This window comes from Vicugna pacos, chromosome 20 (genome assembly GCF_048564905.1).
Source record: "Vicugna pacos chromosome 20, VicPac4, whole genome shotgun sequence".
Lineage (NCBI taxonomy): Eukaryota > Metazoa > Chordata > Mammalia > Artiodactyla > Camelidae > Vicugna > Vicugna pacos.
In genome coordinates this window covers 41,294,292-41,315,683 of record NC_133006.1, presented here as the reverse complement: position 1 = coordinate 41,315,683, position 21,392 = coordinate 41,294,292, and the positions used below count along the sequence as shown (strand labels likewise).

The following is a 21,392-nucleotide window of genomic DNA, read 5'->3' as shown; positions in this document are numbered from 1 at the left end:
AAACCTGTAGGATTTTTGATCAGGATTTTGTTGCATCTCTGTATCAATTTAAGAAAAAATTGGCAACTAAATAATATTGAGTCTCTCAATTTATAAACGTAGTGTATCTTTCAGTTTATGGGTATTCTTTAATATCTCTAAGCTATGTTTTGTCGTTTTCAGCAGACATTTTAGACATTTTTATTATATTTATTCCTGATATTTTGCTCTTTGATTATATTGTAAATGGAGAGTTAAAACTTTTCATTTTTAGTTGCTTAATACCACTATTTATAAAAAACACTTGACTTCCTAAAAATTTTGACATTCACTCAATTTTTCAAAATTTAACCCTGTGACTTAATTGAGCTTGCTTATTTTTCCTAGTAATTATTGTAGATTCCTTTGTTTCTGAGTTCTTAAAATCCGAAATGAATATTGACTTTTCCTCAACTATTCTTTAGTTATGAAGAAAATTAAAACGTTCACCTGCCCACTACACAGCCTTTGGTGAACGTTGTTCGGCTTGCCACCCTGCTGTCCGTCCATCAGTCCATCTTATTTGTTGACACGTTTTAAAGTACATGCTGACATCCATGCATTTCCCCCTAAAGAACTTCGTTTAGCACACATTTCATTAACTTGAATTCCGTATTTGTAGTTTTTTCTTGTGATGTAAAACTTCCTAGCAATGCAGGGCACTTAAATACTGTATGAGTCACTGAGCTTAACAAAGGCCTCTGCCAGTGCCCCCAAGGCTGGAGTCAGGGAGCCGTCTCCCCGAAAGGTTCGTGGCTCCCCCTTCCTAGTCAGCTCCCTACCAACCTTTGTTTTTGCTTTTTTTCAGTAATAGTTGTTTGGGGGTTTTGTTTTTGTGTTTGGGGGCTTGTTTAAGACTTTTCACTTAAGTAGAAGCATACAGTGAGTATTCTTTTGAGTAAGGGTTTTGGTTCAGCATAATATTTTGAGACCCACTTAAGTGTCTGCACGTCTCACTAGTTAAGTTCTTGCTGAGATTATTATATGTGCATATAACAGGTGGTCCAGTTATATGGACTGTTTCTAGTTTGGGTCCATCGTGAACAGAGTTGCTATGAATAGTTTTTGTGCAAGTCTTTCTGGAGATGTATGCTTTCATTCCTTTTGGGTAGGTGATTAGGATTGGAACTGCTTCCTGGGTCATAGGGCAGGTATTTGTTTAGCTTTATAAAATGCTGTCAGGCCTTTTTCCAGAATGGCTGGACCATTTTTAAATCCTGCCATCGGCGTATGAATGTGCCAGCTGCATGTCCCTGGTGTTTTTCCATTGTAGCCACTCTGATGGGTATTTTATAGCATCTCATTGTCTTTTTAACTTGCATTTCCTCACAGATGATGACATTCATCACTTTTTAATGTGTTTACTGGTCATGCACGAATCTGTTGGTCGGCATGTCAGCAGCCTCCCTCCCAAGAGCCCCGGTGCGGTGTCACCACCAGCACGGGCGGCCAGTTCACCCCAACAAACCGAGGGGCCTTCTTGCCGTGGAAAGGTTTGCAGGACTGTGTGGGCAGTAGCTTCTGTCTGTTCAGCCCCAACAGGAAAAAGGAGGCCCTGCCCCTTCCTGGGCTCTGGGTACTGGCGGCGGCCTGGCCTCACTTGGGCATTGTCCTCCTCAGCCCTTGAGCCAGGCTGACTCCCACATCTGTGTCCTTTGAGGCCAGACCTAGCAGACTGGGTTGGGTCAGTCCCAGGTGCTGTTGGTGCACACTGGAGCGGGCAGCCCCTTCTGAAAAGTGGCTGCTGTTGGTTGGCTGTTGCTGCCAGGCCCTCGTCCGCCTGTCCCAGGGAGGTCTGTGACTCTCAGACCTGGCGCCCCCTTTACAGACCAGTCAGTTTGAAATCGGTTCCTAACACAACAGGAAGGGCCCAGTGCACTCGGCTGCTAAGTGGAGACGCCGCGTTGAAAACTAGACACCTTGGCATCTTGGCTTCATGTGAAAAGCTTCAGGAATCCATATCTCCCATTGCTCCCTAAATAAGCACAGCCACTGACTCGGGGGGACCGCTGACCCCCAGGATTCCCCCGACGTGCCCGGGGCTGGTTCTCCGTGGTTCAGGGAAGCCGGGGCCTGATGCTCTCTGCTCAGATGCTCCGCTCGTTGGGCAGAGCCCCGGGAGTCTTCCCCGGGGATGGCAAAGCCCTGTTTAATTACATGTTGGATGAAACAGGTTGAAGTGACGTCTTCGCAGGGGACTAAAATGTCACTCTGGGACCTGCCAAGCAGCGCGGGGTGGCTCTAGCTCCCGCACCTGCCACACAGAACATCTGTTAACGCCCCCCTCCCCACAGCTGTCACCGTCATTCCACAGTGCAGACGAAGGCCACCGGGCTGGCTGGGTGGGCACACTGGATGGGCTGGACTGCCTGCTGTCAGGCACTGCCTGCAAAAACAAGGGCAAGGCAGCTACTGGGATGTGCCAGCCGGAGAGCCACGGTCGAGCGCCCGCGTGGGGGCCCGGCCGCCGTGATCAGCGCGTTCCCGCGCCAGCGTGCGCGCCGCGGGGCTGAGCTCGCAGGTGGGATGCACGTCCCTCCCTCAGACACGGTGACCCGGCGACCTTGACGTGTTCCAGGAAAGTCAAGCAGTAGGTCCCGCCGCCCTCCGAAGACTGGGCTTCTCTCCAGAGTGAGGCTGCGCCGGGTTACTCGGGGCGGGTCCCTGGACGGCTGCTGGGCTTACTGTGTGTGCTTCCTGCAGGCCAGAGCAGAGAAAACGTGGTAGGAAGTTTGTCCCGGTGAAGACACGTCAGCCCTGGAGGGGTCCCCGCCGCGGCCAGGACAGATTCACGCCGTCACTGATGCATCCTGTGTGCCTGAGTGCGTGCCCGGCGCAAGAGGGAAAACGAGTTCCGGAGCTGAGGAGCCGCCTGGCTCCCTGAGCTGGCCCTGGTGGCTTGTGGGGTTTGCTCAGCCCGCTGCTGCAGGGCCTGCGAGGCCCGCTGAGGGACAGGGCTGCAGTGGTTCTCCCTGACGGTAGAGTCACGCTGGTAGTCGCTTTACTTACGAGCTGAATGAGACAGGTTGGATGGATGCGGTCCCAGCCTGGGCTGGTCGGAGCGGCTGACGGAGTGGTGTACACAGAGGGCAATTTCCCAGAAGCCACGCAGTGTGGAAACCAGGGGTGGACATTGTCAGGAGACAGTTCTCGAGGGATCCCTTGCATCTCTGTGTGTCTTGGGAGCCGAGACTCTGACCGCATTTGCTCTGGACTTGGTATCTGTGTAGCAAACAGTTGGAGACAAAGCTGGTGTCTCCCTTCAGGCCTCCGCCTAGGTTTGCCTACAGCTCTGGGTGGCAGAGAGAGGACAGGCGTGCTCACCGGCCGCTGGGAAGTTTCTGGTTCCTCTCCTGTAAGCCCCCACACGAGCTGCTCTCTGCCTCCTGGCCTTCCCTCTGTTGCCCTGCAGAAATGAGGCCCAGGTAGCTGGTACAAGCGGAGGCTGATACTCTGACAGTTGCTTTTGCTGTGAGTAATTTTCTTTTCTTCTCTGATGAAGAGTCTTCTAAAAACCAGCATCCATGAAAATGTCAGCTTGCGATAGCTAACTTGCTAGATGGCAAATAGGTGAAATTTCAGACCCTTCATGGCTCTTGAAGGTCGGCTGCCGGAACTTCCTTCCGCTCTTGTTCCTCTGAAAATATCCTTATTTCATCTCTGCCTTTCTTTAGACAGCTTTTTTTTTTAAAGATGAATGCACATACCAGACAGATCACCCATTTAAATTGCTCAGTTCAGTGGCTGTTTATACACCATTGCATCCGTCAGCACAGTCAGTTTTAGAACAATTTCATCAGCTCAGAAAGGCATCCAAATCCATTAACTCTCACCCGCCTCCTCTGCCTTCCCTCCCCACCAGTACCCTGCCCCCAGCCCTAAGCAACCACTGATTTGTTTTCTGTCTCTAAAATCACCTGTTCTGGGCATTTCTTACAGATGGAATCCTGTGTGGACTTTTGTGACTGGCTTCTTTTGCTTAGCATAATGTTTTCAAGGTTCATCCACGTCGTAGTAACTGTCAGTACTTCGTTCCTTTTCATGGCTGAATAATATTCCCTCACAGAGCCGTGCTATTTTGTTTACCTGTTCATCGGCTAATAGACATTTGGATTGTTTCCACTCTTTGACTGTTACGAATAATGCTGATATAAACATTCTTATACAAGTTCTGGTGAGGACACAAGTTTTCTTTCTCTTGAGTAGACTCCTAGAAGTGAACTTGCTGGGTCATGGGGTAACTATCTGTAACTGCTGGAGGGGCTGCCGCACGGGTTTCAGAAGCGGCCGCACCATTTTACATCCTCACCAGCAGCGTGTGAGGGTTCCAGTTCCTCCACATGCTTGTCAGCACTTACCTGTCTTACTTTAGCCGTCCTGCTGATTTCTTCTTTGGCCCATTGATTATTTAATATGGGTTGTCTAGTTTCCACATTTGTGAATCTCTCAAATTTTTCTATAAATAGTTTTCCATTTCACCCAGTTTTATTGAAGGTAAGACTGTATGATTTCAATGTCTTTAAATTTGTCAAGGTTTGTCGTATGAGATAGCACGTGGTGCGGTCTCTGCTGGGGAACAGTCCATGTGCGCTTGGAAGGAACGCATTCTGCTGTTGTTGGGTGGATGGCCCCATGGATGTCTGAGGTCTGGTTTGGGTTTGGTCTTATTCGGGTTTTCTGTTTCCTTGTTCGTCTTCTGTTTGCTCTTTCCACTACTGAACGTGGGCCTTGAAGTCTTCAACTATTATTGTTGAATTGTCATTTCCCCCGTTACTTTGATCAGTTTTAGTTTCACGTGTTTTGTGTACACACGCTTATCACTGTTTTATGTTACATTTCTGTCTGTTAGAGATCCAGCAGTAAAGTCACATACGTATTATTTTATACGGTTGCTTGTTAAATAAGAATGCAGAAAAACAGGCATTTTAAACTTTTAGAATTACGTAAGTACCTTTACTAGTCTTGATTTTTGTTTTTGTGTGTGAATTCTGATCTGTCAGCTTCCAGCCTGAATATCCTTAGTATTTCTTGTAAGCAGTTCTGCCAACAACAAATTCTGTTTTCGTTTATCTGAGAATGTCTATGCTGTGTTCTCATTTTGAGGGGCAGGGGTCGTCTGCAGGCTTTTTAGAGCAGTTTTACGATTCGCAGCTAGTGGAGCAGAGAGTTCCCCTCTGCTCCCTGTCCGCCCGCATGTGAACAGCCTCTCCCACCATCAGCACCCCAACCACAGTGAGACACTGGTTGCTAGGATCGGTGAACCTACGTTGACAAGGCAGTATTGCACAGAGTCCATAGTTCACATTAGGGTTCACCCCTGATGTTGTACACTCTGTGGGTTCTGACACATCCATAATGACATAGATCCACAGTCGCACAGAATATTTCCACTGCCCTGAAAGTCCTGTGCTCTACGTACTCGGCCCCTCTCGCATCCCAGCCTTGAGGAACACTGATGTTTTCACGGTCTGCATGATTTTTCCTTTTTCAAAATGTCGTATTTGGAAATCATGCAGTAGATAGTCTTTCCTGTTTCCATTTTTTGAAAGAGAGGATTGCTGGATATAAGATTCTTAACTGACAGTTTTTTGGTTTTAATACTTCGAATATGTCATCCCACTGCCTTCCGCCTGCACTGTTTCTGATGAGAAGTTAGCCATTCATCTGCCTGGAATTTCCTTGTACGCGAGGGGCTGTCTTCCTCTTGCTGCTTCCAGATTGTCTCTTTCCTGGTGACTTTCAGTAGTTTGACTGTGCTGTGTGTTTATGGCTCTCTCTGAATGTGTCCTGTTTGGTTCGTTGAGTTTCCTAGACGTGTAGATTATTGTTTTCCAGTAAACATGGAAAGTGTTTATGTCAATAAATGTGGAAGCCATTATTTTTTGAGTCTTTCTCGGCTCCTTCCTCTCCCGCCCTCCTTGTTCTCCCACTGCATGCATATTGCTGTGCCTGAAGGTGTCTCCCATTTTTCTTTGGTTCTGTTTATTTTCGTTCTGTTTTCTTTCGTTTGTTTGGATTGCATAATCTCTACCCACCCTTTTTTCCAGGTTGATTGGTTTTTCTGCCAATTCAGATCTACTGTTGAGAACCTGTAATTCATTTTTCCTTTTAGTTGTACATTTCAACTCCAGAATTTCCATTCGGTTCTTTTTGCAATTTCTGTCTCATTAATGATATTCTTTGTTTAATGTGATACTGTATTCACACCTTTCTCTCCTTCTTTGACTTATTTGCAGTCTTGTTTCCGCTGCTGTGTGAAGCCTTGATGTGCCCCCTCAGGGGTCACGGCCGTGGGCAGCACGTGGCCGCCCGGGAGGGACAGCAGTTCCATGGGGCTCTGACTCTCCCCCTGGTCTCTCTAAGCTGCTGCTTTGTTTGGTGTCACAGCTGGCCTCTTGGCCTCCCCTGATCACTGTCTGGTCACTGGATTATTTTCGACACGCCCAGGTGCGCAACTGCTCGTCAGTCTGATTCAGTAGATTGGGGCAGGGTGGCATCGAGGCCAGTCTTTGAGGTTGGTTTTTACCCCAAGCACGCTCTTCGCCGTCCCTCTTTCTGGTTCTCCATGGTGAACTAGGTGAGCAGTGGTTTAGCTTGTTGCTCTTAATTTATCATTTTCAAGAGCATCCTTAGGTTTAAAACTTCCCACACTCTGTCTCAAACAAAGTTCTTGTAGGGAGCAGCTCTCTTGTCTTACAGGTTTTCTCCCCAAGCAGTCTCTGAGCCACTCTTCTGGGTGCTGGGTGTGGTGTAGCCTCTGGTCTTCTCGGCTTGCCTCTCCCAGCATGGAACCTGTACCCTAGTATGACTTGGGGCAAGAGCCGTCAGAGTTCCTGCATCCTGGCCCTGCCACCACAGGGGAAGGGCCTCTAATGGGTCCCGGGCCAGGCAGAGAAAGGAGCTCCTGGTCCCTGCGGCAAGCCTGGCTTGGGGGCAGAGCGGCGGGGGCGCCTGTGTTCTTGGCCGAGCCCACCCCAGGTGAGCCCCTGCCACACTGAGCTGGGGCGGGGGAGGGGGAGGAAGTGGGTCGGGACTCAAATGTCAAGACTTTCTCTGTGCTTGTCGACTGTTAGTAAACTTTCTTGAGTAACGTGTCTTCATTTGCTCTGTGGCCTTAGGGCCATTTTCAGACACTTAGGCTGGTGTGGTTTTGAGGGGACGGGGTCTGTTTCGTTGGCTGGGGGGGTGTCTGCAGAGCTCCTTATGACACCGACCTGGAGGTGGAGTCTTCCTTTGCTCTTGAAGCCTGGTTTCCCCTGGAATTCTGAGCTGACAGTCCCTTCCTTCGGTGGAGGTGCGTTTCCTTGTCTCCTGGCCTCCGTGGTTGTGGCCCTGTGCGTGTCTTTTCACAGCCTCACTCCACCAGCAAGTTTGTGTTTTTCTTATCTTGGTTTTTTTAGGCTTGACTGTGATGTTATTAGCGTGATTTATGCTGACCACCTGCTTTCCTTCTAAAACTCTGGGGTTTTGATACATGCTGGGCCGAGAGGGTGTGACCAGCCTCCAGTGCAGTCCTGGTGCTGAGGCTCCAAGGAGATTGTCTGGTGACGGATCGCTGCTGGAGGAGCAAAGCGTGTCCTGTGTGTCCTGTGCGACCCCCCTGGCGGCTTGCGCTTGGCTGCCCCGGACCTCACCCCACGCACCTCCCTTTGCTGGTTTCCTCTGGGGCCATCCGCCTGCAGTGAATCACAGCCACAGGCGGGACTGATGCCGGGGCCTGGGGCGGGCCCGCTGCCCCCAGCACGCCAGCGGCTGCGTTCCCGGCCTGCCCAGCTTTCGAAGGGGTTGTCCGTTGTTTCAGGGGCTTCCCTTCCATGCGGCCCTCGTGCCTGGGATCCCCTCCCCTCCACTCCTTCCATCCCCTGAGCCAGTAACACTGCTTTCTGCCGAGTTTAGGGGTGCAGGAACCACTGGGTCCCCTCGTTTCTGGGGCCCACCTCCACCCCCGGTTTCCATAGGCCTTGGGTTTCTTTCCAGTGTTGTCAGATAGCTAGGTGAATATTATTCCTGTTTCTTGAAGTGGGAGGATGTATCTGCCTGTGTTTTCAATAGTTAACAACTGCTCTTAGCAGTTATGGCAACTTGTCCTTTTAGTCGTTAACACAACTTTCACGTGGCTGGTGGGAACCTCTTCCTCATCTAAAGAGCTGTTGCTTTTCCGGGGCCCACCAGCATTCTCTGACATGAGCAGGGTTCTTACTGGTTCTTTTTTCCGTAGTGACGCTCTGTTGTTCCCAGTTAACTGGGCACTGGCGTCAGACTTAAACCTGAGAAAAGCTTTCTGTGTTGCCTCTGGTTTCAGAGTCATCCTGGGAGCTGCGCCCTCTGTTCTGGGAGGGACCAGGGCACAGCCGGTTACCGATGACGGTGCAGGCGTCAGGCTTCCCCTCTTGCAGCTCCTTTGCAACTTTGGTCTTTTTCTTGTGAGCGTGTGTATTTGCATGCCTTGCCCTGATCTAATTTCTCAGGCCGTTTGGTGTTTTAACTGCAGCAACAGCTTTGTCCCTTCCTGAGCTCTTTAACCAGGGTGGGGTTCTCTGCGGGGTTTTGCTCACAGGTTAGTGACCCGCATCCATCCTTTTCTGTGTCCTGTGCAGCCCCCAGCACATCCCAGCCCACCCCTGCGCCCCGAGACTGTGGGGGGGGGGCGTCCAGAACAACCCTTTCGGATTCATCTCACTGCTCCGTAAACCTTCAGAGGACTTCGCACTGTTACAGAAGCCTGGTTCTGCTGCTTTGACATTGTGATTTTTTTTTTAGATGGAGTTTTAGAAGGAAATCCTAACAAAAAGGACTTTTGTCTGCAATTCTGTGCTTTCATGAAGAATTTGTTTTATAAAATTCTTTGCATTGAAATTCTGTAATTAGAAGTGGATGCCTGCATACACATTGAGAAAGAGCTCATGGATACTGGGTTTCAGAACCAGTTATTAGCGGGGCGGGGCAGGGGTGGTGCTGGAACTGAAGGGGGAGGAGCTGAAGACCCATGGAGAGATTTATTTATGTGTTGTCTTGTGAGCAAAGCTTCCTCCCGCACCACCACAGAAGTGCTCTGGAAGTTGTTTTCTGCTTAATACTCCAGTAAAACCTTGTTGAATCCAGGTGATGTGCCTCTTTGTGGGAGATGAATTTATTTTAGCCACATGGACTAGGAAGCAGCACGGCTTCACTTTTAAGCTTTCACAGTGGGGAGGACATTTGTCCTTGAATTGGGGAGGGGGTCCCCGTTTAGTGTGAAGTTGGTACAAGGGGCCTGTGGTGGTTGTGACCTGAACCTCTCGCCCCGTGTCCAGTGCCTGGCGTGGCTCTTGTAGACCAGCCACTTCATGTGTGTGCCCGTGGGTTCAGCCATCTGTGTTGTCAGATTGAAGCCACGTCCCCCCGCAGGGCGGCCGAGCAGCATAGGGGGCCCCGAGTGCCCAATGTTCCTCCCCCATCCAGCACTGGGGCCCACAGGCCAAGTCCAGGAGTGGTTGCCACAGTTTTCAAATAGTTGAAGAAAGTCAGAAATATAATATTTTCAGACACGTGAAAATGACGGAATCCTGACTTTAGTGTGCATAGATGGTTGTTTCCAGTGCCATCTCGTTTATGTGGCATCTGTGGCTGCCGTGGCAGGGTGGTGTGGTTGGGGGACCACGTGGTCCCTTACATAACATTTGTCACGCCACAGGCTCCCATGTGCCTCTTCCTGCCACCGAGGACACACAAAGCCCGTGTATGCCCCGCGGCAGCTGCAGGGCCTTCCTGGGGGTGAGGCAGGGCCGTGGGGGGCTGGCCAGGGGCGGTTCTGGGGGAACATGGGCCTGGAGAGAGCACACAGACACAAGGAGAGGCGGGGAGGAAACTGTCCTCCCTGACCAGACCCTTGCTCCCGCTTCAGGGAAACTCACTCAAGCCAACTTCACGCTTCTGCGGTGGAAATTGATTTAGAAAGAAAATAAGTATTTAAACAACACAGTTTGCTCTTAAGAGATAATCTCTTTACCCCCTGCATTTAAAAGTTTTCAGTTATTTCTGCTGTGAAATGGATTTGTGTGGAATTTTCCAGAAATATGTGTCTTACTTAAATTGAAGTGCTCACGCCCCTAAACGTAACTCGTCACAAGCAGAGGAGTGAGAGGATCACTTCCAGAGCTCCCCGAGCTGCACTGGGGACCATGTGGCCCCCAGTGCAGGTCTGACGCCAGTGTTCCCCCTCGAGACCTGCTGGGCGTGAGGTCCGCCTCCTGCTGAAACAAGGCCTTTACCTTTGATCCTTTTTGCACTGAAGCAGTAATGTGTATTTGACTGGAGACTTTCCTGGAGTTAAGGGCTTAAAGTCTATATACCCCAGGTGGATGTATTGGAGAGTTTAAGGAGGGTTTTGAGAGCAGGGGAAATGTTGGGGTGGGGTGGCGTGTGTCTCCCGTTATAAGCATCTGCAGCTGGACTCGGTGGGCCTCTGCTGTTTTGCAATGTTGGAGAACTTGATACATCATTGTGTCAGCTGACCTCACCGTAAGTTTGCCAGAGGTGCGTTGATGACCTTGACAACGGATGGACTTAGACCTTGCATCCTTAATTGAAGAGCTGCTTGCCGTGTGGCTGCAGGCTGCCACCTGCGAGGTGCGAGGCACGGGCTGCCTCCCGGGAACCAGGCTGTGGGTTTTGTGCTGCCTGGAGGGGTGCCAGCAGATTCCAAGTGTTTGTCCAGTAACGTGGGGGGCAGTATGTCAAATATACTTTGTTCACACGAGTCATAGGCGATCTCCACTTACACTTGGGATGTCGAGGTCGTAGAATTTGTCACAGTGATAACTGTGTCATGACAAGTCTGTGAATTCATAAAGGTGGTGTGGGGCGTGTTGATCATCAGATTCAAAGATTAACAGCATCTCCCTTTAAAGAGGACAGCGTAAAGCTAGTTAAAACCCAGGTTTGAAGGTAAATAACCTGACTGATCTGTACCATTTTAGTACCAGTAGAGCAGTAAGTCCTCTGCTGAGCTTTTTAAGTTTAACCGAGTGCTTCTAAGTGACTCTGGCAGTACCTACCGCGTTTCCTGGGTGGGCGGGTCTGGCTCCCACCCTCAGAGCTCTGCAAGCACCCAGGCCGCGCTGTTCCTTGCGTGCTTGCTGTCGGCAGCCTGAGGGCGACCGGGCAGAAGGCTGGAGACGACTGGTTCTGTTCCAGTTGCAACTGTGAAAACCAGCTCAGACAGTCGAAGATAAAAGCCCCCTTTGAAGCACCTAAAAAAATAAGCTACCTAACGCACACCCATATATTCCGAGCATTTTGTTGGACCAGATTTCAAGGAAACTGCTGGAGTCCCAAACGCCGCGTTCCTCTTCTGCTTTCAGGCGTTTGTCTGGGGAGGCGGTCGCCGTTGGCATCGCCTCTTGTGGTTTTTATGGTTTCCGCTGCTCCGCTGGCACTTTCTTCCCCAGATGACTTGTTGACACGCTTCTCTTCTCCTCCGCACACAGGTGGAAAGGATCGTCGACAAGAGGAAAAACAAGAAGGGGAAGACGGAGTACCTGGTTCGGTGGAAAGGCTACGGCAGCGAGGACGACACGTGGGAGCCGGAGCAGCACCTGGAGAACTGCGAGGAGTACATCCGCGACTTCCAGCGGCGCCACAGCGAGAGGCAGAGGGAGGGCGCGCTGCCCAGGGCCCCCCGGACCTCGCCCAACAGCGCGCGGAAGCAGGTCTCCAGGTCCACCAACAGCAGCTTCTCCAAGGCCTCCCCGAAGCCCCTCGTGATCGGCAAGGACCCCGAGTCCAGAAGCAGCACCTTGTTTGCGGCCAGCCAGAAGTTCAGGAAGAACACGGCCCCGTCCCTGTCCACCCGCAAGAACATGGACCTCGCCAAGTCAGGGATAAAGATCCTGGTGCCCAAGAGCCCCATCAAGAGCAGGACCGCGGTGGACGGCTTTCAGAGCGAGAGCCCTGAGAAACTGGACCCGGTCGAGCAGGCTCAGGAGGACACGGTGGCGCCGGAGGTGGCGGCCGAGAAGCCAGTCGGAGCTCTGCTGGGCCCCGGCGCTGAGCGGGCGCGGATGGGGAGCCGGCCCCGGATACACCCGCTAGTGCCTCCAGGGTCCGGCCCCGTGACTGCGGCCATGGCCTCGGGCTTAGCCGTGAACGGGAAAGGTGAGTGCCGGGGGCAGCTCGAGGCCCGCGCGGGGATGCTCCCGGGTGGGGGCGCCCCTCCCGGGGGCTGCTGCAGGCTCTGCTCTCGGCAGGTGCCGTCCACGGAGGCCTGGGGGCTTTCGCCAGCCTTCCCCTTCTTTACGTGGAGGCTTCGGCCTTGGCCTCTTAAGTCAGCCTGGGCTGTCTGTCCCATAACCATCCGCCCCCTGCACCAGCACGTTGACTTGCTTTAAACAGTGTCTCACTCTCAGCCATTTACAGGTTTTTTTACTGCTGGTTTCGTCCTGAAGCCACCTACATCAGGGCGTCTCTCAGGCCCTGGCTCTCGTGCTCGGAGCCCATCTGGCTTTTCTGAGTGTGACCAGTATTGATCATAGTCACGATCCTTGTTTTGCTGACCCCTCTCGATGACCAGAAGTGCCTTTCACTGAGGGTCTTGTTGCTGAATGCAGCCTCGGGGACCTGGGCTTGTCTCTGAAACAGTCGACTGTTGGGACCTCTTTTTCAGAGGAGTCCATCAGTGTGTTGGTGTTTTCTGTGTTATTTTCCCCGTTCCTGCCCCTGGGGGTCTGGTGGCCTCCCTGGCCCTGAGACAGCACAGCTGGGACCAGCACGGGCGGCCTCCCTCCCTGCGCTTTGCTTTCCCCGTGCCGGGCTAGCCCCCCTGCTTCTAGAAATCTGTCACACTGTCTCATGAGAACCATCCACAGCTTTCTAATTGGTCTCCCTGCTTCCTGCCTTTTGACAGTTCCATCCATTTTCTGTAATTCTTGGCCAGGAGGGGGGTCCCCAGTCACCAGGCTGGTTGTACCACCATCCCCTTGGTCAGCAGCTGTGCTCAGCTCTGCCCTGCCCGCCCAGCTCCCTCTCCCCACGTCAGTGCCCCCTCCCCTCCGCCAGGACCTCTGTCCCCCTCTCCCTCCCTCACCCCAGGAGCTCCGTTGCTTCCTTCTGGTTCAAGGCCACCTGCTCTGAGTCCTTGGTCTCCCGGGCCCCGCCCTCCTCACTGCAGGGCTGTGGTCCTCTGCACCTGTGTGCATCTCCCTCAGCCCCCACTTAGCAGGATAATAGGAGGCAAGGCTGGGTGATGTCGGCTTGTGGGGGCTCTCTTCCTCCAGTGAGATGTGCCCGAGACGCCGCTCTGGCTGTCCTGCTGTGGTGCCTCCACAGATTTGGTGTCGGGCCCGTGTCGCACTGAGGGGGACGGTTCCTGAAGTTTGGGTTTCCCTTTGCACGGCCCGGGCCCCCCTGCCAATGTCCCCGGTTGTCACTTTGCCTGGACACTGCTGTTCGTCGCAGCTCCTGGCCTTCATCTGCAGCTCATGCGAGCAGACTTAGCACGTGGCCCACCTGCTCTGGGCACAGCTCCCTCTGACCTTATCCCAGGAAGGCCCATGGAGGCTCAGGAGAGACTTGACCGTCGTCTAATACAGCTCTGTTTCACAGCCAGGGAAGTCGAGTGCAGGGAGGCCGTGATGTTTCTCACTTCTCACTGTTGCTGGCCGCCTCCAGTAGGTAGAGAAATACCTTCCTTAGGGATAAGTGCAGGCCAGGCCCCTGGGGGCCCTGGTGCTGCAAACAGACTGCAGCCCGCAGGCCAAACCCTGTGTGGCCTGTTTCCAAGTGGCCCGTAAGCTAAGGGTGGCTTGCACATTTCCAAAGTCTGAAAAAAATCAAGAGGAGTACCACTCCGTGACACTGGGAATAAAAGACATTCAGATTTCTGTTCCGTAAAGAAAGTGTTGTTGGAACCCGGCCTCCTTTGTTGGGTCACGTACGGCCTGTGGCTGCTTTCCAGCTGCTGGGACAGAGTTGGGTCACCGTGACAGAGGCTGTAGCCTGCTGAGCTGAAGATTGACAGTTGGCTCTTAGCAGAAGAGGTTTGCCAACCCCTGCTCTAGGAAGCCACAGTCCTGGGGCAGGACTGGAGGGGGCGGTAAGGGGTACAGAAGGCCCTGTGGTTCCCCTCTGTCCACAAAGCTTGTCGGTGCTCATGGTCTTCAAAACTCTGACCCGTGAGTCTCCACGTCTGCACTTAGCACAGCTCCGCAAGGCTGGCTGCCCTCGGCAAAAGCCTCCCGTTTTATATATAAGGAAGGTCAAGGCTTCTATTTAAATAAGGAGTTGGTGACTTTCTTTTTTATGACTCTTAGCATTCCAAAAAGTCTTTGGTGTCTCTAAGGGTGACTGTGGGAGGACCACGAGGGACATCGAGGGTAAAGTCTTTAATGATTCTCTCTCATTCTGTGGACTTCAGGGACTAGGGTGGCGGTAACAGATTTCCAGCCCCTGTGACCGCCCTTCTCTCCTGGCCCCGAGTCCAGGGTTGAGAATCTGCTCCCCACTCAGATGAGGGGACGACCAGCAGCCCCCGGGAGTGTTTTTAGGGCAGTGGTGGGGACATCCCCACGGCTTGCAGATTAAGAGAAGAACCAGCACGTCCTCTCTGAACGCAGGGCCGTGGCGGACGCAGTGGTGCCCGGACAGCTCGGCACCGCAGACGCCCAGCCAGATCAGCGGGCACCTTTGCTTCCCTCCCCCACCCTGTAGAGGACGCTTTTGTTCTTCCCCCACTGGAGTGTGGTCTTGCGGCGCCCGGAGCAGGGCCTTTGTGTGGCGGGGGCTCCGAGGCTGCTGGTGCTGGGACACAGGTACACGGATGCTCGGTGCTCGCTGGAGAGGAGGCTGTAACGCACCCTCTGTGGCCTGCTCACTGGGCCACACTACATGGGCAGGAAGGGGCAGGGCTTGCTACCGAACTGACAGCGCACACGGGCCACGGGAACGCTCCAGGAAGCCCCCTGGTCGCCCTCAGCCTTCTCCTCCTGTGCAGAGCGGGGCTGAGGCCCTGCTGGCTGGTCGGTCCGGGTGCGTTTCTGCCTCTCACGTTCACTTTAGAGCCACTCGGATTTGTTTTTCTAAAATGAATTGAAGCAGCTCCTTGGGGCGTCACTGGGAAATGAACCGTCATCTCCTGTTCAAAACATTAATCGTGTTGGGTTATTTTTGCCACCAAGTGCAACAAATATTTAATGTCTGTTACCCAGAAGAGTGAATGTTTCTGGAGAATTTTCTTACGCGCGCACACACACACACACACACACACAGTGACTTTTACAGAATAACCATATGTGTGTGTTGGTGTTTAACTGTTTTCAGTAGGAAACAGAGGTTGGAAAAATGAATATATGTTCAGAAATATTAAAAATTTTAAATTCAGGCAATGCAGCTGCCTGCTCTTTTTATTAATAAGTAAATGATAATGTTTTCATGCTCTTTTAATCACCTGATGAATTAATCCCACCAAAGAAGCAATTGCTTTTAAAAATTGAATTATCATTACTTTGTTCTTTCCTGAATTCAAATATATAATTGATCACCATTCCACACGTATGACATTTGAGAAAATGCTATTAGCGAGCTTTTTCCTTTTTCTTTTTTCTTTTTGAAGTGTGGTTGATTTATAGTATGTTTCTGGTGTACAGCATAATGATTCAGTTATGTGTGTACATATATATTCCTTTTCCTTATAGGTTATTATAAGATATTGGATCTTTAATCCACAACTAAATTGTGTTTGCTATTTTTTTAGGTTCTTACCATTAAATAGATTTAGTTCCTATGCTTTCTTGACATTTTGATTTAAAATTGTCTTTAGGCATCTGTAAATTATTTTTAATAAATATTTTAATAATTAAAATTTTTAAGTCACCAGAAACATAAAATAATTAAAACATCTCAAAGGAAAAATGAAGAATAAAAGCCCCCCACCCCACCCCACCTCCTCCTCTCCAGAGGCGACTGCTGCTAACAGCTTTTTCCTTCCAGAAATTGTACAGACATGTGCATCTTCTGAATACATCGGTGGGCTCGCACTTGTCGTGTGGTCCCACCACTTAGGTCTCTGGTCTTATTTGGGAGTACTTTCGCATCCACAGGAATGGCCCCGCTCTGTTTAACAGGTGCGGCTGGCGTCTCACCCCACCTGCTGCTGGTGATTCAGTGTCAGTGCTTCTCAGCAGGGGCGCCGTGGCGTTTGGGCCTGACGCGCCCCTGGTTTGGCATCCCAGGCCCCGCCCTCAGGATGGTAGAGTGGCCTCAGGCTGGCGACCTGTCACAGCGTCTCTGGTTCCCGTCCACCTGCACGCCCGCGTCTCTGCAGGCGCCGGGTCTGGGAACATCCTTTGGGTGAGAACCGCAGCTACAGACATTGTGCGTTTTTTCCTTGTAAATGAATATGTTTCACTGATGCTAACAGCAACAGAAGTAATAATGTGCCTCCTGTCGTAAGCACAAGTAATCTGTAAATACTATGAGTTTCTACACAGGTAATTTAGAAGTACGTTGAGCAAAATAGGGAAGGTGACCATTACCTCCTCCCCTCGGTACTGTTTACTTCCCCAGACGGGACATGAATGGTCTGTCATTGCAGGCTTCTTTCTGTGTGTTCACACTCTTCGATACGGGACCATACCACATAAATCTCCTTGGATTTGTCTTTCATTTGACATCAGATCTTGGATAACTTTCTAAGACTCTCCCATCTCTGCCTCATTCCTTTGGAAGCTGTAAGCTTGATTTTTATATTTTTGATAATGATTTCAGATGTACGGAGAAGTTGAAAGACCAGAACAAGAAACCCCTACATCCACTTTTTCCACGTCCACTGATTATCTGTATTTTTCCCCATTTACTGCCCCCTGCCCTCCCTGCCCTGCGTGTGGGACCACACTCGTCTCTGGGTGTCTGAGCCCCTGTGAGCGCATGTGCGAGGCCCTCGCTGACTCCTGGTTCTCCTGGCCCCCGCACAGGGGCTGGGACTTCCATGCCACGGGTAGGAGTGAAGGGGCTGCCTGGTCTCTGCCTTAAGGGGCTTTACAACAGTGTAATGAGAAAGCCTCAAAGTAATTTCCATCAATTTTATGGTCCCTGCTCAGTTTTGAAACAAAGTGTATTATTAACTTGGAGTTTTATAATTTAAAAAGAATGCAGGTTCCTTAGGTCATATGTCAAAAAAGCATCTTTCCGACTACAGCTCTTACTCCTCCTGCACTTTGTAACTGACTGGTACCAGGGCCAAAGAGGAAGCATCATGTGTGCGGGTGAAATCCTTCTGTAAAGTGTTCGCTCTTGTTAGTGCCAACCGGTGGGAGCAGAACACCTGTCACGTGTCCCCCTCATCTTCTGCATCCCCTGTTTGTTGCTGTCACCTGCGGCAGGGTACCAGTCTTCCAGAATATTCCTCCAGGGGCATCCTGGACCTCAGGGATGAGAGCAGCTCGGTATGGACAGAGCACAGCCATCCAGGCTCACCTCCGAGCCTGCTGTCACGTTGTCTCTTCTGTCCCGAGTTCTCCAAGGTGCTCCTTCCTCCGTCAGGGCCTGCGTGTGTTAAGGGCGAGGCTGGTTGTGAAGGGAAGGCGATTTGGTGAAAGCCCCTCAGCAGACCTGGGGGGACAGTCGGGTCCACATTAGAACCTACTCGTGACTCCTGTTTAGTTCTTCCGTGTCCCACTCTATTGAAGATTAATAGAAAATTGTTGTATCTGCGCAAAACCGAGCTAAAGAATGCATTCGGCATCGGCAGACAGGCGGCGGCGACAGCTCTCCCTGCAGAGGTGCTGGGCGCAGCGGGAGAAGCCTCCGGGTCCTGTCCCCCCGGGAGGCCGGTTCGGGGGCTGGGCTCGCCTCACCTCGCCCGCTCTCCGTGGCTGGGTCCCTGGAGCTGGAGCCAGGTGTGCTGGGGTCCCTGCCCTTGGCTTCGGGCACGGTGTTTGGCTCCTGATGATCTGTCCTTGGTGACCTCTGAGTTTCTGAAGTGGATTTTCCTCTGGTCTGAAGGCATGTTGTAAACTGTGCCTTTAGTTTCTGATTGAATACATTCCCTGCTGACGGTCAGCTGCCGCCGCTCAGGAGAGACGGAAGCTCGGTGCCTCCTCGTCACGTGCCCAGTGAGCACCTCCTGTGTGCCAGGCTCCGCGCTGGGAGCCGAGAACTCGGAGCTGGATGACACACAGCCCGAGACTGCTGGGCGCCGGGGAGGAGCCCTCGTGTCTGACCACAGGGCCCCGGTGAGTGGTTGGCCGGGTCCAGGGTGTGTGGAGCCAGGCCGCGGCGCAGGGCTCAGCCCTGGGCTCCCAGGCTGCGCTCCCTACGGCGGGCACCGTCGGCCAGACCATCAAGGAGGTTACAGTCAACTCGTCCTTGTGCGACCCACTCTCGCTGGAATGATGGCTTCTAATGAGAGAAACTCATAAAACATACAAGTCTCATACAGTAAGTACCCGCCTCCCCTAGTGATAAGAATCTGACTTGATCGCCTCTCAGTCCCGGACCGTAAATGGAATCTGCCAAGACAAGCAGAAGAAGAAATGCTAAGAAAGCAGTTAGCGTCTCAACCTCCAACGAACCTTCTCTTCCGGGTGTTTTCCGAGCGCCACGCTTGCTCCTCAGGGCGGCGGGTTTGCTGCTCGCGCTTAGTTCACCAGGCCGCCCCCGCCCGCCTTTGGGCAGAGGACGCTCTGCAATCAGGTTTGTTCATGGTAACACCTGGTCTGCCCTTCCTGCTTCATTATTTAAGAGTTGTTTGTGCTTAAAAATACTTTTTCAGTGGGAACATAAGTTCTCAAAACGACGTAAGACAGCCCCCTTCCCGCCCGGTCATCTCAGTCCTGGTCACCTCTAGCGTCCGTCCGCAGGAGCGGTTCACTTAGGAGCGGTTCGCAGGCGGAGAGGCATGTGCGGTCAGGAGGAAGGACGGGGATGACTTAGTGTCTCCTCACACGGCTGCAGGTGGTACCTAGGACCAAATCGGCCACTGGGGATGCAGCCATGGGCTTGGTGTGGCTCCCCCGCCTGACCGCCCCATAGTCCACACGCTAGAATAGAGATATCTTGTCACCAGCAGACCACCTCAGTCTCCGTGTCGTTGACGGCACCACGGCATCAGTGCTCCTGTCCTCGGGTGCAGCCTTTGGGGTAACCACCATCCTCGCCAGACCAAGATGTACCCCACCCACCCCCAGTGCTACCTGGAGGGCGGTTCCAGAAATGACTGTGCACCCCAGTCTTACTGGCGCTGAGTTTACGTGAGTTTGTGTGGTGGGTTCTGTCCTCTCCAGCCCCGATGCTGGGTGAGGAATGTTAAGCCCACCGAGGAGTCCTGGCTGATCGAAGGCACTGCCCCCCGTGGCGAGGTCAGTCCCAGCTGAGTACTCGGGACCCAGTGTGAGTGTGGGTGCTGGCCTCTCCCCAGCCCCCAAGACAGGCCTGGTTTGCCCCCAAGGAGGGTAGTGTCTCAGTGCCTCTTCTGCGGGGACGTGCTTGGTCCTGGGGACGGGTGTGGTTGGGGCAGTCTGTGTGGGGGTGAATCCCTGCATTACTGGTAGGTAATCACCGGGAGTTACACCGTTTGCTTTTGAGAACTGAATCAGTGACGCCGTCGGCTCCGTCTGGGTGGGGAGTGACCACTGTGGAGCCCTGAGCCTCGTTTCACGTCCGCAGGCCCCTCACGTCCCCAGGGCTGGCTTCTGAGGTGCTGGACACCTAACGGTGGAGAACTTGCATCAGCTCACAGGGCCATTTCTAGTGTTAACTGCCATTGTCACAATTCCTGTGACTCTACAAGGATTAGAGCCTTAAAAAAAAATCGCTGGTTCTAGTTAAATCGTAAGTCACACAGTGAGACGCGGTGCGTGGGGAGGTGTGCCCCGTCTTCACTGAGCTGCATGTCGGTCCTGGAGGGCAGCTTTGCATCTCACCCAGTAAGTGCCACACGGGTGTGCGATGTGACTGGTACTAACTGTCACGCATGTTGTTGCCTGGAGCCCTGAGTGGACAGGGGTGATTCTTCATCTTGCTGATCCGGTTGTAAACTGCGTATCCCTCTTAGCCCCTAATTGTCGCGTTTTCTTCCTTGGATGACGCTCTCAGCAGAGCCTGGCGGCTTTTTCCTGTACTACTGACGTTAGCTCTGAGAGTTAAATGGCCCTGGCTTGGTGGGAACACTGTGCAATGTACGTGAACGTTGTCAGCGTTATTTTGGAAGCTCGTGCTGTTTCATTACCATGTCGCCGGAGCTGTGAGCAGGCCGTCCGCACATCACCTCTGGTCTCACAGGCCGCAGCACAAGTGTGGGGCCGTGGGTCGTCCAGACCAAAGCTGGATGCTCGTGTCAGCAGTCGGCTCTGGGAGATGAGGTTTGCTCAGCCTGCCACTCTGCAGACCAAGCTAGCTGCCCGGCAACGGCAGACCGGCCCCGGGCTCCCGACTGCTGTCCCCGTGTGGCCCAGCTCCGCCTGGTTTCAGGGCATCTCTCCCTGAGGTGGCCTGTGAACAGCAGGCCGGAGGGACGGGTCAGCTGGCCTGCGGCCTTGCCTCTCCAAGGATCTGGGCCCAGTGTTCTTAAGCTTAAAACCGTCTGCTGCTTTGAAGTCCTGTATGGACAGTGCCCGGCCTGTGAGGTTGCCCGTCTGTCTTTTTCTCCCCTCCATCCTTGAAAGAATGAAACTTTAATTCCCATCGGGGCCGCCAGGTGGTCCTTAGACATCTTGAGTCACTAAACCCTCCGGCAGGCAGCGCTTCACACCCACACAGAAGTGTGCTGTGCGCCTTTAACTAACACTGCGACACGTACTCACTGGGGGTCAGCTTTCCTTTCCTTTCCTTTCTTTTCGGCACTGACATTGTGTGGTGATGTGCCCCCTACATCTGCCTTCCCGAGGAGGGAACCCCACCCCCACACTTAACTGTAGGTACCTAAATTTTCAGGCCAGCACGCGCAGTGCCAGCCCTGCCCTCTGAGGAGCTCGTGGTATATTTTAACCCTCCTGGCACTGGCATTCACGAGATCATGAAGGAGCAGTGACAGGGGAAGCGGGCGGGAGCAAGGTGCACCTTTATTTTCCTGTCTCCAAGCTCTTAGCGCCATACCTGACTCCTCTCACCGCAGAGAATTAAGCTCTAAGTGTCAGACCTGACAATGACATAGATACAAACACGCATCTCAGAGTTGTTGATATGTACTTTCACTTACAGTTGACCCTTGAACACCACGGGGGCAGGAGCACCAGCCCTCTGCACGGCTGGAAATCCATGTAGGACTTAGGCTCGGCCCTGGGTCCCCGGTTCCTCCACGTCCATGGATCCTGTGATGCTGTCGCATTTACTGCTGAGAAAATCTGCGTCTTAGTGGCCCAGAGCAGTTCAGACCATGTTGTTCAAGGGTCAGCTCTATTTAC

General features: G+C 52.5%; 1 protein-coding gene across 3 annotated transcripts in view; it reads left to right on the top strand.

The window, feature by feature from the left end:
* The window catches only part of CDYL (chromodomain Y like), a 146,581-nt gene that overhangs the window by 101,596 nt on the left and 23,593 nt on the right, over positions 1-21,392 (top strand). For all 3 annotated transcript variants that reach the window (XM_072945742.1, XM_072945743.1, XM_072945744.1), the window contains one exon: positions 11,487-12,153. In XM_072945742.1, coding sequence (XP_072801843.1) covers positions 11,487-12,153 — 667 coding nt within the window. The remainder of the gene's footprint in view (positions 1-11,486; positions 12,154-21,392) is intronic.